Source organism: Dama dama, chromosome 1, assembly GCF_033118175.1.
Source record: "Dama dama isolate Ldn47 chromosome 1, ASM3311817v1, whole genome shotgun sequence".
Taxonomy (NCBI): Eukaryota; Metazoa; Chordata; class Mammalia; order Artiodactyla; family Cervidae; genus Dama; species Dama dama.
Window position 1 is genome coordinate 12,335,676 of NC_083681.1, and position 16,905 is coordinate 12,352,580.

The window sequence follows — 16,905 nt, forward strand, 5'->3', positions numbered from 1 at the left end:
GTTACCTAAGTTATGTAATATCTACCTCTGAGCTGTGCAACTTCAGACATGTGGTTTGATGTTCTCAATCCCTTCCTTTTTATGTTACAGAGTATTTGTGAAAATTAGATAATGCATTAAAACAAACATTGCACAGTAAAACTTAATCAATATTCGCTTTCTGTATTGGTCAATAATTTTAGCAAACAGGAGACATCTTTTAACAACAAGACATGAAGTCTAGAGATAGATGGTTTCAGGAATGATTCACCAAGAACAACCTGGAATTTTTCCATCAGTGGCATGTTGACATTTCATGCTTAGGTTTATTGCCTCATAGTCCCAAGATGGTGGCTGTAGCTTCAAGCATCAGCAGTACATTGAAAAGCAGAAACAAGAGGGTGATAAAGTAAATTTTCTACAAAGGCTCTCTTCTTTTCTCAATGGAACAAAACATTTATTGGAATCCTTAAGAAGACTCTCTCTGTGTAATAATAGGCATTCCTGCTGTTGCTGCTGCTAAGTCGCTTCAGTCCGACTCTGCACGACCTAGCTGCACACAAATCAAAGAAAATGTGTATCATTCAAAACAAACAGGATAGCTATTACTGGTTTAGACCACATATGGCACACCTACCAGTATATATATGTTTTCTAGAAAAAATTTAGGCTCTATTCACCAAATAAGGGAGTTTAACTTTGGGAAAGAAAGAGTATTATGAGCAAAATAAGCACAGAAAAAGGATTAATTCTGAATGGAGGCTAGGGAAAGGCATAACAGTGACATTTTACAAGGATTACTTGTTGCAGAGTGACAGGGATAATGTCAGCTTAAACAGTGGGAAAGGTGTCATTAAACCTGAGTAACATAATTTTAGCTAGTCTCTTCTTGCAAATCTCCAAATCTTCTTGCAAACATCTCCAAATTTCAATCCATTCTTTGCCACTTTTGGTTTAACTTTCTAAATTAGGTCATTTCATTTGGTGTCTATACTATTTGATAATTATTTAATTCCAAATTAAAGAAATCTGAGAACAATGGATTAAGCAAATTAGTTTTGCTTTCCACACATAAATAAGAATTGTGGAATAGATCAGTCCAGGATTCTTATGACAGTTCCAAGATGTCACCAGGAAGCTAGTCTAATATTTATAGTGTTCTGCTCTACCATTCATAAAAAGTTACTGACTCTCCATTTTCAAAACTGGGGTGCTGGAGAACCAAACATACTGGGAAAGGTCAAGAGAATAAACAACCCCTGAAGGCACCCTTTATAGGGTCTCCTGTGAGCACCATCCAGTGACTTCAGTCTTTATCTGTGATCAGAACTGTGTCATCTGATTTTTCTTGGATGGAAGGTAGCCAAATGTTATTTTTTAAATGTACTGCTCTGTAAAAAAGTGGAGACTGTATTACTGAAAAAGAAATAGTCATTTAAGTGTTCAGTATCCATTTAGTAGTATCTGTCAAATTTCCTCAAAATATTTAAAAATGTGCCCCATTTCTCATAAATTAAAGGATCATATTTTAAATATCCCTATGTATGGTTTCCAAGACCATTCTATAATTGGTCTAATTATTTTTTCAATAGTTAATTAACATTCAGACAAATATTCAGTGAATTCATGGTGCTATGCTGTGCTGAGTCGCTCAGTCACGTGTGACTCTGTGACCCCACCAGGATCCTCTGCCCATGGAATTCTCCAGGCAAGAACACTAGAGTGGGTTGCCATGCCCTCCTCCAGGGGATCTTCCCAACCCAGGGATCACACATTGCAGGTGGATTCTTCAATGACTGAGCTACCAGTGAAGCTCCAGGAACACTGGAGTGGGTAGCCTATCCCTTCTCTAGGGAATCTTCCCAACCCAGGAATTAAACCGGGGTCACCTGACTTATAGGCAGATTCTTTATCAGCTGAGTTACCAGGGAACCCCAAGTTCATGGTAGATGTAAACTATTCTATATCACAATGAGATAAGAGGAACATGGTGGGGTGTCTCCTCTAAAAGTGCTTTTCCCTAATTCATCTTCTCTATATCCAATGTGTCAGCTATTGATTTCTCCTTTAATTCATAACACTTTTTACTGTATAAATGTGATAAAATAATAAACCTGCCCCCAGTTTCCTGACCATTAAAACTCTACTAGTCTTGTAGGAAAACAGTTCAAATTCCAACACTTACAACCAACGTTCCTAGATCTACTTATCAGAGTTCATTTTTTATCATGTGCACATTCAGCACATGCCATGTAACTCACTGACTTTTTGAAATTTGCTGTTCTTTTTTGTTTGTTTGTTTGTTTTGCTGTTCTTAAAACTAGTTTTTTATGTGCCTTGTCTCCCTCACTGTATTTTGAGCACCTTAGCTCAAATTAAATATCTAATTCATATCTGTATCTTTGCCAGTGCTTCAGAGTAACTACTTCATAAATATCTGTAGATAGTTTTTTATATTCTATAGTTACCTTCTGTCATCACTAGATGGCAAGTCTGCACTTTTGGCATGTGAGACTGATTGAATACACTCTTCTTTGGGTCTTAAAGAAAAATAGTTGCAATAAGTGATCATTAGCAGTTCAGTACAGCAAAAAGTAAAATATTTGTCATATTATGCACTCCTAGTGCCATGTCCAGATGAGGCTTAGTGCCAAAATTGGAGACTGGTACAAACATGGCAGATGTAGGATATAATCCACAGACCTGTCTAGACGATGGAAAGGAGGTACTATGATATGTATTTTCCAACATGTTTTCATTAGGATATAAGCAATGAACTATAAGCTTAGTTAGATATTTCCCAAATTGTCAATTATCTAACACTGGCCTAAGAAAGTGAAATTACTGGCTTATATAATTTTTATTACCTAAACTAGTCCAATTAATTCAACATCTTTTATGAAGGATTAGAAGGAAATATGTTAATTTCAACATATTCAGAAAAATCAAGAGATATTCCTGTATCATAATTTTAATACTACATTTAATTGTGTGTATCCATCCTCTCATTAAAGTTTAAATTTCATGAAGGGAGAATTATTCCAGTTTTATTCACCTCTGCTCTCCGGGTTTAAAACAGAACCTAACATGAAATGGAAGGGTAATAAATATTATTACACAAAGCAATTTTAAGAAAAAAGAGACTTTCTAACAATTAATGAAGTTTCTTTCTTGATCCAATTACTTCATAGACCAAATTTCATTGAACCATTAAATACCACCAATAACTAGCAACAAAACAAATTATTGAGGTAAAACTGGTGCTTTCCCTCAGTTTCCCCTTTCAATATTTTTTCCCTTTACATATTTAACTTTCAAAATGAACTTATTATTATGCCTTATGCCATAAAAGTTAGAAAATTAATGAAATCTTCACTTTAAAAACTGGCTTTCTTTTCAAAAGAACAGCATGTATACTATCTATGGTGAAACAGATCACCAGCCCAGGTGGGATGCATGAGACAAGTGCTCCGGCCTGGTGCACTGGGAAGACCCAGAGGAATCGGGTGGAGAGGGAGGTGGGAGCGGGGATTGGGATGGGGAAGACGTGTAAATCCATGGCTGATTCATATCAATGTATGACAAAACCCACTGAAATGTTGTGAAGTGACTGGCCTCCAACTAAAAAAAAAAAAAAAACTGGCTTTCTGAAACTGCATCTCATGAGTTTTAGATTATTATACTATAAACATTGCATCAAATCTTAAATACTATGTGCTGCATGTCCCTTTTGAATCTGATAAAATATATAATAGATGAGGAATCTATTTAAAAGTATATATTATGCATATATATTAGCAAAATATCTAATGTGGTTACTAGCTATCCAGTAAATATGCATTTGTTAAAAATTAACTCAATATACTACCTAAAGAAAGAGATAATCAAAAGAATCATCCAATCTAGTTTTCCAAAAATTGTTATTTCTGAGCTATATGAGAAAACTGGGGCCTAAGAGGTAAATAACTTTTCCATTTCAATGAGCAGATACACAGTAGGATTACATGACAGAATTCATAAATTCTAGTAATACTGCCTCTATAAATACAAAAGTAAAATTAGAGTAATCAAACCAATTTTGTAAAGTAATATTTAGTTTTAAAAATTTCAATAATCAGTATGCTGAAAATTATAACCCAGAAGCACTATATGTACTTCAGTTCTTTTTATGTATGGTGGTCTTCCAAAAGCATTGATTTTTTTTTTTTTCAAAAGCATTGATTTTTTCACATAAATCTTCACGAGAAATAGAATTCAAATTGTTCTACAGTGGAATGTTTTATCATGTGGACTTTTAAAATTTAACTTATCATGTAATAAAATTACTTTGTTAGGAAATTACTTCTTCTTAACATTAAAGTTAAGGGCTATATTTTTTACCTATTCCCCAGTGGTATGTATAAGAGTATAACTGCTTAACTACATAATTTTTTTCCCTAAGTACCTAAGTTTATTTTCAGAGAAGGCAATGGCAACCCACTCCAGTACTCTTGCCTGGAAAATCCCATGGACAGAGGAGCCTGGTAGGCTGCAGTCCATGGGGTTGCAAAGAGTCGGAGACGACTCGCAACTTCACTTTCACTTTTCACTTTAATGCATTGGAGAAGGAAAGGGCAACCCACTCCAGTGTTCTTGCCTGGAGAATCCCAGGGATGGTGGAGCCTGGTGGGCTGCCTTCTATGCGGTCACACAGAGTCGGACACGACTGAAACAAGTTAGCAGCAGCAGCAGCAGCAAGTTTACTTTATTTTGGAATTTAAACAGTGTTTGTTAATACACAGAAATTAATAGCAAAATATTAAAAGAAAATCAGAATGTATGCCAGTTAACGAAGAGGACATCTCAAGGCAATGTTTTAAAAGTAAGGGGAAAAGAAGTAAAATAAATGATAATAACAAAACTAGAAAACAGATAAGCAAAACAAGATAACCATTGTTAGAAAGGAGGCTAGGGAAATCCTCAGTGAAGGCCATGAGAAAGAGGGCTGCAGAAAACCAGAGCCAGAACATTTGATAGAGATAAAGCACACTTGAAAAGATACTTAGGTTCTTGGCTGGACCTACATGAAGATCATTCACTAAATTTAGAAGGCTAGAGAGGAACAGGCTAAGGATGGGACATCAAGAGTTCAGTTATGAATATGCTAAATTTGATACCAAATAAGACATTTCGGTGGAGAGCTCAGGAAGGCAGGTAGTTGCATGAAGCTGACATTTATGCCTACAGTTTGTTTTTTTTTTAAGTTAAATCAATTATTTGTCTAATCTTGATCTGGATATATTATAACGATTCGATTAAGAGAGTGAGATCACTAATTAGGAGAACAGGGAAGCTTTTCCTAACTTGTCCATGTATAGCTGATTATCATGCCCTTATGTACTTTCAACTCCCTGTAGAAACCTCTGTTTTAATACATGTCATTCAGTTTCTAAATGATTTTATGTCAATATTCTCTGCTACGGTAATTTTGAAACTAGAAAATTTTGCTTTGTTTTATTTTGCATCTTTTGTGTTTAAAACAAAATCTAGCAGTTAGTTCAGCCTGCTCAGAAGTTCAGTCTACTGTAGTGTGTGTGTCAATCCCAACTCCTAATTTACTCTCCTCCTACTTTCCCCTTCAGTGACCCTAAATCTGCTCTTTATTTCTGTGAGTCTAGTTGTGTTTTATATATAAGTTCATTTGCATCATTTTTTCACGATTGAAAATTTCCTTAACAAAAAAAGGTTTATACTTTATGGACACTTCTAGAATTGTGAGGTCACTTAGGGGAAATTTAACTACAGATACAACCAGTTTGGGATTTTAAAAATGGTAAGAATATACTTGTAACTATTTCCAAAATAATGAAATCAGGGGGTCACAATTTCACACAGAATAATTCGCTTTGTTAATGGTTGTTAAGCTGTTGGAATCAGTTTTATTGATTCTCTTTTTCTAAATTTAAAATATTCCCTCAGTATTCCATGGCAGTTGTGATATATGATTCTTCATAATTATAAGCTTTAATATATTCAGTACCTTTAAAACATTAATAATTTAATTAACAATTCTCTATTCTTCACCCAAGAGATGTGGTCAGCTATAAAATGGTGATTCTGCTGAGGAAACCCTCTTTATATTTTTGAGACCCTTTTCCCCCTCTAATTCCCCCCATCTCCACCTAAGTGGACGTTCTCTGACGCTGCTACTTAGACACAGAGCCTTTAACTAGAGGCTGCAGTGTAAGCTTTGGATCATATAAGGCTGAAGTCAATGCATTCACTGGCCTCACAAGTAGCTAGAATATACATCATAGCTTCTCAAATGGTAAAACGTTTAGCCTAGGTAAATATCCTGAGAAGAACTCTAATATTACTGAGAAACTAATTGGTCAGAGTCTCTCTGTTGTTACTCTTTTTTTTTTTTTTCTTTTCAATGAAGATACACGTTCCTGTATATTTTATTTACCATAAACACTAAGAGAATACAGCAAACACTGGAGAAAGGCGTTTAAGTAATTTTGATGTAAAGTTTAACACTTAAAATTATGCTTGCTCCCCCCCACCCCAATTGAACATGCAGGCATCATTTATTTCCAGATGCAGTGATTGCAGAGCATTACATTCTCTTGAAAGTTTTATAACAGAGTGTCCTTGCCCTGTAACTTAAAACAATTTCACAAACTATGTATAATCATGGTATAACACCATCATTCAGAGTTCCCCAAATGACTACATTCACACAATATTAACCTTAAAGTCTGAATTTTTAAAACATCATCTTAATAAGCCAAACCACAAAAACCCAGGTTCTAGTTTTAAATGTGTTTATGAAGACTGCTGCTGAGCTCAAAGCATGCAGATGTTCATGACCACCTAGATGAAGCTGGATACTGAAACTCCTTCAGTAGGTCCAATGATGCAATTTTTCACTCATCCCAAGTATCTCCATATTTGTTTACTTTGACTTCTTTTTTTGGCATTCTTTCCTTCATAGGCCTGACTGAGGGGTCAGTCTTATGTGTTAAAGTAACTTCATATGACTCTCTGTTCTTATTCCTTAATTCCTCATATGTAATATTTTTTCTTTTAGGACTTTCTTCAATGTTGGGCTCAGGTCCTTGGGCAAAATGATCAGTAATACCAGTTGGAGTAGATTCATTCAAAGAAGCACTGAATGGAATTGGCTCATAATGAGGAAGCATCTCTTTTTCTAAGTTGTCTGCTGCTGGAGATGTTGCAAAAGATGAATGACCACTCACATTTGAGTCATATTTTGACCTCTGAGGATAGTGCCCGGTTGGTGAAGATCGTCGTGCCTGTCCTGATCGTAAAGCTTCTCCGAGAGGGGAATTCTCAAGATTCTTGAACTTCTCCTAGCAAGTTTTCACATAAGAAAGCTTTCCAGCAAAGTATCCCATGATGCAAGCAAATATAAGTTTAGGAATGGAACCATATTTGGGATGACTTGAAAGGATTCCTTTACTAATCAATCCTTGAGTAATCAACATACTTGTTGCAGCCAAAGGTACAGATCTGAACCAGAAGCTTTCATCATTGCACTCTGCAAAGACTCTTCTTTCTTCCTCCGTTGGAATGTAATCAGCCCCTATGTGGGGAATTGGTCTTGGAACTTCCGCATTTGGCTCTCGAAAATCAGCCCTCCCATTCATCTTTCCAGCCCTGGTGACTGGCACCCAGGAGGCCGAGGCCCAAAGCGCCATCGGCCCACCCTCGGCAGGCGGGAAAAATGGCGGAAGGCGCAGGGGAGCAGCCGGCCGCACAGAAAATCTCTTTTTAGTTAAATTGTGAACAGACCAAAAGCCAAGAGTAACCATGTAACTGTTGTTCAGTCACTCAGTTGCATCTGACTCTTTGAGACCCCATAGACTGCAGCACGCCAGGCTTCCAGGTCCTTCACTATCTCCCAGAGCTTGCTCAAACTCAGGTTCATTGAGTCAGTCGTGCTATCCAACCATCTCATCCTCTGTCACCCCTTCTCCTCCTGCTTTCAATCTTTCCCAGCACCAGGGTCTTTTATAATGAATTGGCTCTTCACATCAGGTGGCCAAAGTATTGAAGCTTCAGCATCAATTCTTCCAATGAGTATTCAGGATTGATTTCCTTTAGGAATGATGGGTTTGATATATTTGCAGGCCAAGGGACTCTTAAGAGTCTTCTCCAACACCACAGTTCAAAAGCATCAAATCTTTGGCACTCAGCCTTCTTTATGGGCCAATTCACATCCACATGTGACTACTGGAAAAACCATAGCTTTGACTACACAGACCTTTGCAGGCAATGCAAAGTCTCTGCTTTTTAATACACTGTCTAGGTTTGTCACAGCTTTTCTTTCAAGAAGCAAGCATCTTTTAATTGCATGGCTGCAGTCACCATCTGCAGTGATGTTGGAGCCCATGAAAATAAAGTCTGTCACTGTTCACATTGTCTCCCCATCTATTTGCCGTGAAGTGATGAGACTGGATGCCATGATCTTAATTTTTTTAATGTTGAGTTTTAAGCCAGCTTTTTTTCTCTCCCTATTTCACCTTCATCAAGAGGTTCTTTAATTTCTCTTTTCTTTCTGCCATAAGATTGGTTTTATCTGTATATCTGAGGTTAATGAGATTTCTTCTGGCAATCTTGATTCCAGCTTGTGCTTCATCCAGCCCGGCATTTTGCATGATGTACTCTGTGTATAAGTTAAGTAAGCAGGGTGACAATATACAGCCTTGACATACTCCTTTCCCAATTTTGAACCAGTCTATTGTTCCACATCCAGTTCTAACTGTTGCTTCCTGATCTGCATACATGTCTCACAGGAGGCAGGTAAGGAAGTTTGGTATTTCCATCTCTTTAAGAATTTTCCACAATTTGTTGTGATCCACACAGTCAAAGGCTTTAGAGTAGTGAATGAAGCAGAAGTAGTTGTTTTTCTGGAATTCTCTTGCTTTTTCTATGATCCAATGGATGTTGGCAATTTGACTTCTGTTTTCTCTGCCCTTTCTAAATTTAGCTTGAAAGTTCTAAAAATACTCCCTATAATTACTATTAACTTTTTTTTAAAATTGAGGGCAAAAGGGGCCTGAGAGGAAGAAAGTTGAGAATGTTAAAAACAATAATTGTGCATAGTTTTTTCTACTAGATGTAATCTGCCCACTGATATAAAACAGTCTCACTGTTTTTGAAAGCAAACTTATTTCTTTTAGAAAAACAACTAATTTGGCGTATAACTACAGAAACAAATTCCCAAGTGAAAACAGATCAATGTTTGCATCTGAAATCCTATCCCAATTTTAATATTCTAAAAATGTTCTTTTTCATTTATAACACCACCAAATAAACTTCATTTATATTTTAATTACTCCGTTAAAATTAGCAAATAAGAACTGTAGATGTATCAGAAGGGTTATTCAACCTCCTCTCCCTTTAAAATCAACCTCCCTTTCAGTAATAAACAGTCTGTTGATTATGTGCCACATTAAGCATCGTATTAACTTGAGAGAAAAGGAGACGTCACACTGTGATTTTAGTTGCATCATACACTAAACTACTGAATAATATATTAAGGTCTCAGAGTCAGAAGGCAAGAACAGCATCACCTTGTCAAAAATGTATTTGTATAAATTTCAACAAAGCATTCTATTTTAAAAATTGTATCCACAACTTTTATCCACACAACTTTTAGGAAGAAAAAATGCATTGCTTCCAATTAACATTCTCTCATTTTAAATACATATGAGCATTTAACTGAGAATAACTAACATCAGGAAGCAATATTTTTTATCATTTTTCCTTGAAAATGTTCACTGGCAAGCAATGGGTGTTGATTTAATAGTGCTCGTGTTTAGCACTTTACTTTCTAAATTTCTATAAATGACACTGTAATTATAACCTCTATTTTCTTTTAACCAATTAGTTTTCTATTTGACTCACTACACATATGGTACTTTGCTTCTTGTGTAATAGATTCAAGTTGCAGGCACAACTTCTAAGGATTATATAATTTTTGTCCTCAGTACACTTTAAATAAAAACATGAACAAAGCCCAAAAATCTATAATACATAATTTATTTTCATTTATCTTTGTAACATTTTATATACGGATAATTGAATTATACTGCTGCATACTCCTACTTTATATATTTTCAATATAAATCATCTTTGCCTCTCATGAATTTCTTAGCTAGTTATCCAATCTTATCTTGAATTAGAAAATACTGTGCAAACATCCTGGAGATACTTTGCAACTTACATAAATGTATCATTTCAATATTAATTAGGATTAATTGAAGCTAGGATTTACTAGCTTAATTAATTATTTTAGGGTGCTAATGAGTTAAGATTTCTACAAAAACATGTATTCACTAACTTTACATATAATATAAACCCATTCTATGACACCAAACTGCTCAGATACTTTGTGTGAGAATAAAAGAGGAGATGGCTGCTTAAATGAACACCACTGAGAAATAAATCAGTGTACTTATATTTGTTTTAAGAATTTTCACAAGTGATTGCATTTGATCTTTATCACACTTGTTAACCTAGGCAATGCAGTACTGTCTTTCATCGAGGTTGAAGAATTTGACACCAAAATAATTCAAGTAAGTTGCTCAAGGTCACACAGCTAATAAGCTGAGAAGCAGGCACTGGTCCTATGGTCTATAAAGCCCCATCTCTCCTGTTTATCAAAATAATCCTCATCATTTGTGAAAAGACTTGTCATGGTTGTGTTTGAGTAGGCATGTTCTTTATCTGTCCAAAAGAAGTTCACAACCTAATTTGGGAAGATAAGTAGAAAAAAATAAAATAGTCTTAACTACTTATATCTAGATATGATTCACAGTAACAAATTACCTAGAGGACGCTGACACTGAATTTAATTTTCAAAAAGATAAATCTAGGATCATGAGTAAAAGGAAATATTTTCACACATACAGAATGGACAAATTCTACAGAATGATTAATCTGTTTCATGAAATGGATAATGAAAAAGAAATGCTCATGAAGTTAGATATTCCAATCTTAGAATTCATTGTATTAGAACATTTTTTGTTAACCAATATAATCAAGAAATTTATCCAATGATATCAGTGACATATTACAAAGTTCAGATTATAATTTACAAGGTTCCTATTTGTTTTTATTGAGATATAATGTGTTATCAAGATATCCTCCCTCTAAAGCAATAATAGCTGAGATTCACAATTTTAAATGTTTCCTTTTTAGCTACTAGTCACATGATTTCATAGCAGAGAAAGATAAAATTATCCAAATTTCATTCTAAGAATGTAATCTTAATTTCTTAGCTATAATGATCACAACTGTTTATAATAACGATTAAAACCGTTGTTACCAATTTTCTACCAGGCTCTGGGAAATGTATGATCAAGTGAGCTTATGTCAGAAGAAACAATGGAAAACTTGTAAAACGAACACCACTTATCTTGTAGATAGGTCAGTAGACGTATTTTGTGTTGCTCTGCCAATGTATCACGTCATTTCCAAATGGAATGCTTTTCTTGGTTTTAGCCCTTTCATTTAATATTTTGCAAACACAAGAAGACATAGCATATTCCTTCTGCTTTGCTGTGTACTAACAGTCTGTCCAATGGCAGCGGCAAAAACATTAGAAAGATCTACTGCAGGATCATAAGGTGGGAGGATTATTCTAAGTCAGACAGATAAAAATTTTTATTAATGAAGCTCCATTCTTTCTTGCACTCCTACTTCTTCAATATTTCTGTTTATTTACTTTTTTTTTAGTAATCCACAGATCTGAATGAATCATCTGTTGGCTGCTGTCAACAAAATAAAAACTGGTGGCACAGAATTCAGTTGTCAATACTTGCAAATCAAGATCTGTTCTTGAAAACAGAGGAAAAAAGAAGAACATCAATATGCTCCAAATTTCGATTTAGTCAGATATAATAAAGTGAAATATAAAGTGAAATATTTCACTTTATCACCAATTTATCTATAGAACCTTATAAAATCCATGTTTCATTTTAATCTCTACATTAATTCAACTACTCTACAAAGATGCTATCATCACTATCACAAATTTCCCTTTGAGTAAAATAATAAGCTTATGAATCAAAAGGAAAATATTAAATTACTACTTACACTTATTTATATTCATTAACCTTGCAATAAGAATATGGAGTAAAACATAGTGACAGTATCTTTGGGGATAGTAAGTATTCTGTAAACTATATCTTTTATAGAAACTATCATTAAAATATTTATTAATGAATTGTCTATATCTTCCAAGATTAAATATCCCAAAATGAACATTTCCATAGATTTCTTGCTATTATGCAGTCTCTTAATTCATATTATCTTTCTCCCTGTCTCTCTCTCCTGTCTCCATTGTTCAGCCTTTAGCTTTTGGCATCTTTTTTTCAGTCTTGTCTAGAATTCACACTTTTCTATAACTGCATGCTCTCTAGAGATGCACTTATCCAATAATCTCCAAATGTCTATTTCAAGTCTTGCCTTTATTTGAACTTTAGATACATACTTCCCTCTGCTAGACATTATCAATTCTACATCTAATAAATTTTACAAATTCCAAACGTACAACATCTTGAGAATAAGTGGGAGACAGAGACCAAGAGTGGCCTATGCTGCATGCACCTGTTGAGCATAGATTAAAATATGTTCCTCTAATCTCTTTCCACTGACCTCAGTTATTCAAGTTTCATAGACAAACTATAATTCTACTTTCATAGTTCTTTGGGTTAAAAGAAGGTTAGTATTTATCCTTCTAAGTTCTCCTGTTTCAAAAACATTAATTTCCTTTAAGTTTCTATATGTGACATGGAAATGAGATGCTATATTATTCCAATACCTCTCCTTCAGATGAATACTTTTCCTTTTAAATAAGGCACTTAGAACATCCTTCATTCTAAAATAGAAGTTCCGATATTTTGGCCACCTGATGTGAAGAGCTGACTCACTGGAAAAGACCCCGATGCTGGGAAAGATTGAGGGCAGCAGGAGAACAGGGTGACAGAGGATGAGATGGTTCAGTGGCATCACCGACTTGATGGACATGACTCTGAGAAAACTCCAGGAGATAGTGAAGGACACCCTTGTATGTGCTGTGTGCTTAGTCACTCAGTCGTGTCTGACTCTTTGTTAGGCCATGGCCTGTAGTCCTCCTTGCTCCGTTGTCCATGGGGATTCTACTGGCAAGAAAACTGGAGTGGGTTGCCACATCCTCCTCCAGGGAATCTTCCCAACCCAGGGTCAAACCCAGGACTCCTGCAATGCAAGCAGACTCTTTATCTTCTGAGCCACAAGGGAATCCCATGAACAGTGGAGTGGGTAACCTATTTCCTTCTCCAGTGGATCTTGCTAACCCAGGAATTGAACCAGGGTCTCCTGCATGGCCTTCACGTGTATTCTTTACCAGCTGAGCTACCACAAAAGCCCCAAATAGTCCCTTACACCTATGCTATTTTCCTGGATGATTATAAATTTCTAATTTTGCCTGGATTATAGGTGACAAAATAGTACAATGTTGAACAAAAGAATAAATAAATTTCAATCCTTAAAACATTCTTAAATAAAAAGTATAAGAAAATGTGGTGGCTTATTCAGTTACAATTCTACAAGGATGCTGACTTTTGATTATAACATTTAAAGCTTTAGAAATGATTACTAAGGCTGTTTAAAAAGTGCTATTGTAACTCCAATACTTCATGAGATATCCTGCTTTTTTTTTTTTTGAAAAATAAGAATAAGAAAATATCATATGGTCATTGTAATCAGGTCTACCTAAGGTCCTGCCTTTTATAAAACTTCAAAATGAAGCAAACAAAACTGCAGAATATGTATTTGAATAGCTTTCTCTGATCCTCAATTTGTCCATGAACTCTAGAAGAGTTGTTTTCAATGCATGGCAGTAAAAAATGTATGTTATATGAGAAATAAAGGTAATATGTTGTGAATGGAAATGACTGGACAGCATCTGGAAAAAAATTTCCTACTTATTAAAAGGATCTTTTTCTAAATCTCAAAAATGTTAGGTTTAAGGTCACTGAAAAAGGTAAAATTAGTATTTCACAAAATGTTGATACATTTTAAACTTTAAAATGAGCCATAGCTTTCCTCTTTACATACAGAAATGTTTCATGTATTTTAATGAACAAATGCATAAATGGAAGCAGGAAAAAGGGAAGGAAAGAAGGGAGGGAGAGAAGGAAGAAGGGAGAAAGAAAAGAAGTCTTTTGGTCTCCAGGGTGCTACTGAAATATACAATACTACCTCTCTAGTTTGGTCATGATCTCTGGCTCTGTTAATCTGTTGCTTTGCCATCTTCTTTCAATGCTTCATGAGTTTCTATATTATTTTTAACAATTAGATTTTTAGCTGTATAAGAGAAGTAAACTAGTATCTATTATTTTTCTCTGTAGAATGTTTTAAAGACTATATAGCTCTCTTTTTTATATTTGTTTTTGTCTGCCTTTAAAAAAATTATCTTTGAAACCCTCCAAAATATTTTATTAAAAACAATGTTTTTGATCTTAAGTTGTATATTTCTAATTTTTTGAATTAACTGCTCTCTATATTTTTACTGAGTTCATGTAAATCATTAATGTAATTTCAAAATCACAATATTATATTTGTCTAGGCCATTCCACTTGAACTTAAAGTAGCTTCTAAAATTATTAAATAGAAATACAAAATTAAATTTAGCATAAATTGAACATGTATGGAGATTCTGAGAGCCAAATCAGTAAAACATTTATTTTTAATCTAAAATTTTTGGCTTCCACAATAAACGAAACAGAATAAAAACTGCCAACTACATTTTGAGATCTATAAGAAGGATACATCAGTTTTAACTATAAATGATGGAAAGCTGGTATTAATTTCAAAATATACTTGCTTTTGTTCATACAAGATTTTTAAAAAATCTCTCATTCCCATTTAACATTACTGCAAAGTGATTGTATGTTAAAGTTGCCAGACAGGAAGTTTTATCATTTTACACCAAAGATCAATTTCTTCCAGCTACTTTTCACTAAAGAAACAGTCAATAAGTAATATAAAAATGAAAGCTATGAAACATTAAACACATATTATAATAGAAATAATAAAGCACTATGTAACTGGAGGAGTCTCAGAATAACTCAATTTTACCCTAGGAATGTGTTTCAGATGCTCTTTAATTGATGTCAAATTAGCTACCCAGGTTTCTAATAATAAGATATGATTAATTAATTTTTAGTACAATACACAAATTCAGTGTTATTTTCTTTCAATTAGTATTTTGTATTTAGAGCATCCCACATTTCACATAACCTTTTAATACTAAATGTATCGAATATAAGGCTTCTTGTGCTTTTTTCCTCCTCTGTAGAACTATTATCATCTGGCAGTTGCTGGTTTCTCTGCAAAGGCCACGCCTGTTCTTTAAGCAAAGTGGCTGCAACTTAATTTGCTTCCTTCTTTCCTACAATATCTATTCTAGCTCAGAAGAGAAAAATAGGATCTCCTGGAAGTAAAATATTTAACTGAAAAGTAACTCTATATAATCAGTGAGGACCAATTTTTTAGTTTCAATATCTTCAAACTAATTAAATCCCTATCTGTTCAGCAAATGAATGCCTTCTTTTACATTTTAGAACTGACTTTCTAAATTTTTGTGGGTTTGAAGAGCTAATTATTTTAATCAAAATTATGACATTCTAAAAGTGAAGGAACTCTTTTAACAAGGTTGGAAATCTTATTACACAAAAGTTCTACTTCTAATGTATAAAATTAATTACAGGGAAGTATTCAATAGCTGAAGCAATTATTGCTTAAAATGTCAAAAACATCCTATAATGTATCTCAACATGGTGTGAAGATAAACAGGATTAGTTTAAAAGCTGTAAGTGATTGAAGGAAATTTTTGAAATGTACCTAGCTTTATATATACAATTTTTAAAAAATCACTCATTCCCATTTAACATAACTGCCAAGTGCTTGTTCATCAAAGCTGCCAAATAGGAACTTTTAGTTCTCTGCTGAACATTTCATCCATCTTCCTTATAGGCTGAGAAAGATTTATACCCAGAAGACAGTATCCAATGAGAAAAGAAAAAAAAAAGCTAAAGCTGTTAAAGGAAAAAAATGCTAATAATAAATAGAACCACCTAACACCGATCATGTTGAATTGTGGTATGTGTATATGTATTGATTAAAATGTTTCTGGGAGATATATTGAGATAATAAAAAGAGAAAGGATGCACTTACATAATATTCAGTATAAAATTAAACTACCTTACATAAATAATGCTTCAAAAGCAACGGTTCAAAACTTTTGCTGGCACAAATGTGAAATAATTTTAATTATAATATTTTATGAAAAATGTTTCTCAAATCAAGGAAAGATCTAAATACTGGTTTTATATTACAGACAGAAGATGGTACATAAAGATCATTGTCATTTATTTCCCAAAGACATGAAAATGTCCATAACCTGAGAGTTCAGCGTTAAAGAAGAGGAGAAAAAAAGAAAACTTCCTTTTCCTCTGCTCTTCTAATCTCCATGACTAGAAGAATTACATATAAATCATCTATTTCTGGGGAAAAGAAAAGTGAACACAGATAAAATTAGTGTTTTAGACCTGACAGACCCTGTAGTGCTTCAAGCTAGTAAGTAGTGGGTGAGGGTGTCTTAAGGTGAAACTATTTCTAGAAATAATAGGTGGGAACTAAGTATCAGTGCAGTGTATCTCCTTACAATTAAAAAATATTTCTTTAGTTCATACAAAAATAGATTAGATTAAAAAAATGGAAATCAACTTAATTAACTTTTATAAGATTTCTGTTGGCCCTGTGTAGGTATGTTCTTTTATTCTGGCTTAATTAAAATGATTCTATACTTTACTTTAGTGGAGTGGAAACGACCTCATATAATGAGTAGCAATGAAAGAGAAAGCGATA

The 16,905-nt window shown here is 34.2% G+C and overlaps 2 protein-coding genes across 2 annotated transcripts in view; both read right to left on the bottom strand.

Moving 5' to 3' along the window:
• The window catches only part of CNTN5 (contactin 5), a 1,550,500-nt gene that overhangs the window by 1,418,075 nt on the left and 115,520 nt on the right, over window positions 1-16,905 (bottom strand). The gene's annotated exons all lie outside the window — the stretch shown is intronic.
• LOC133043726 (OCIA domain-containing protein 1-like) lies at window positions 6,404-7,719 on the bottom strand. The gene is given in 1 exon segment (XM_061124932.1): window positions 6,404-7,719. A coding segment is annotated over 1 exon segment (795 nt). The 5' UTR covers window positions 7,683-7,719; the 3' UTR covers window positions 6,404-6,887.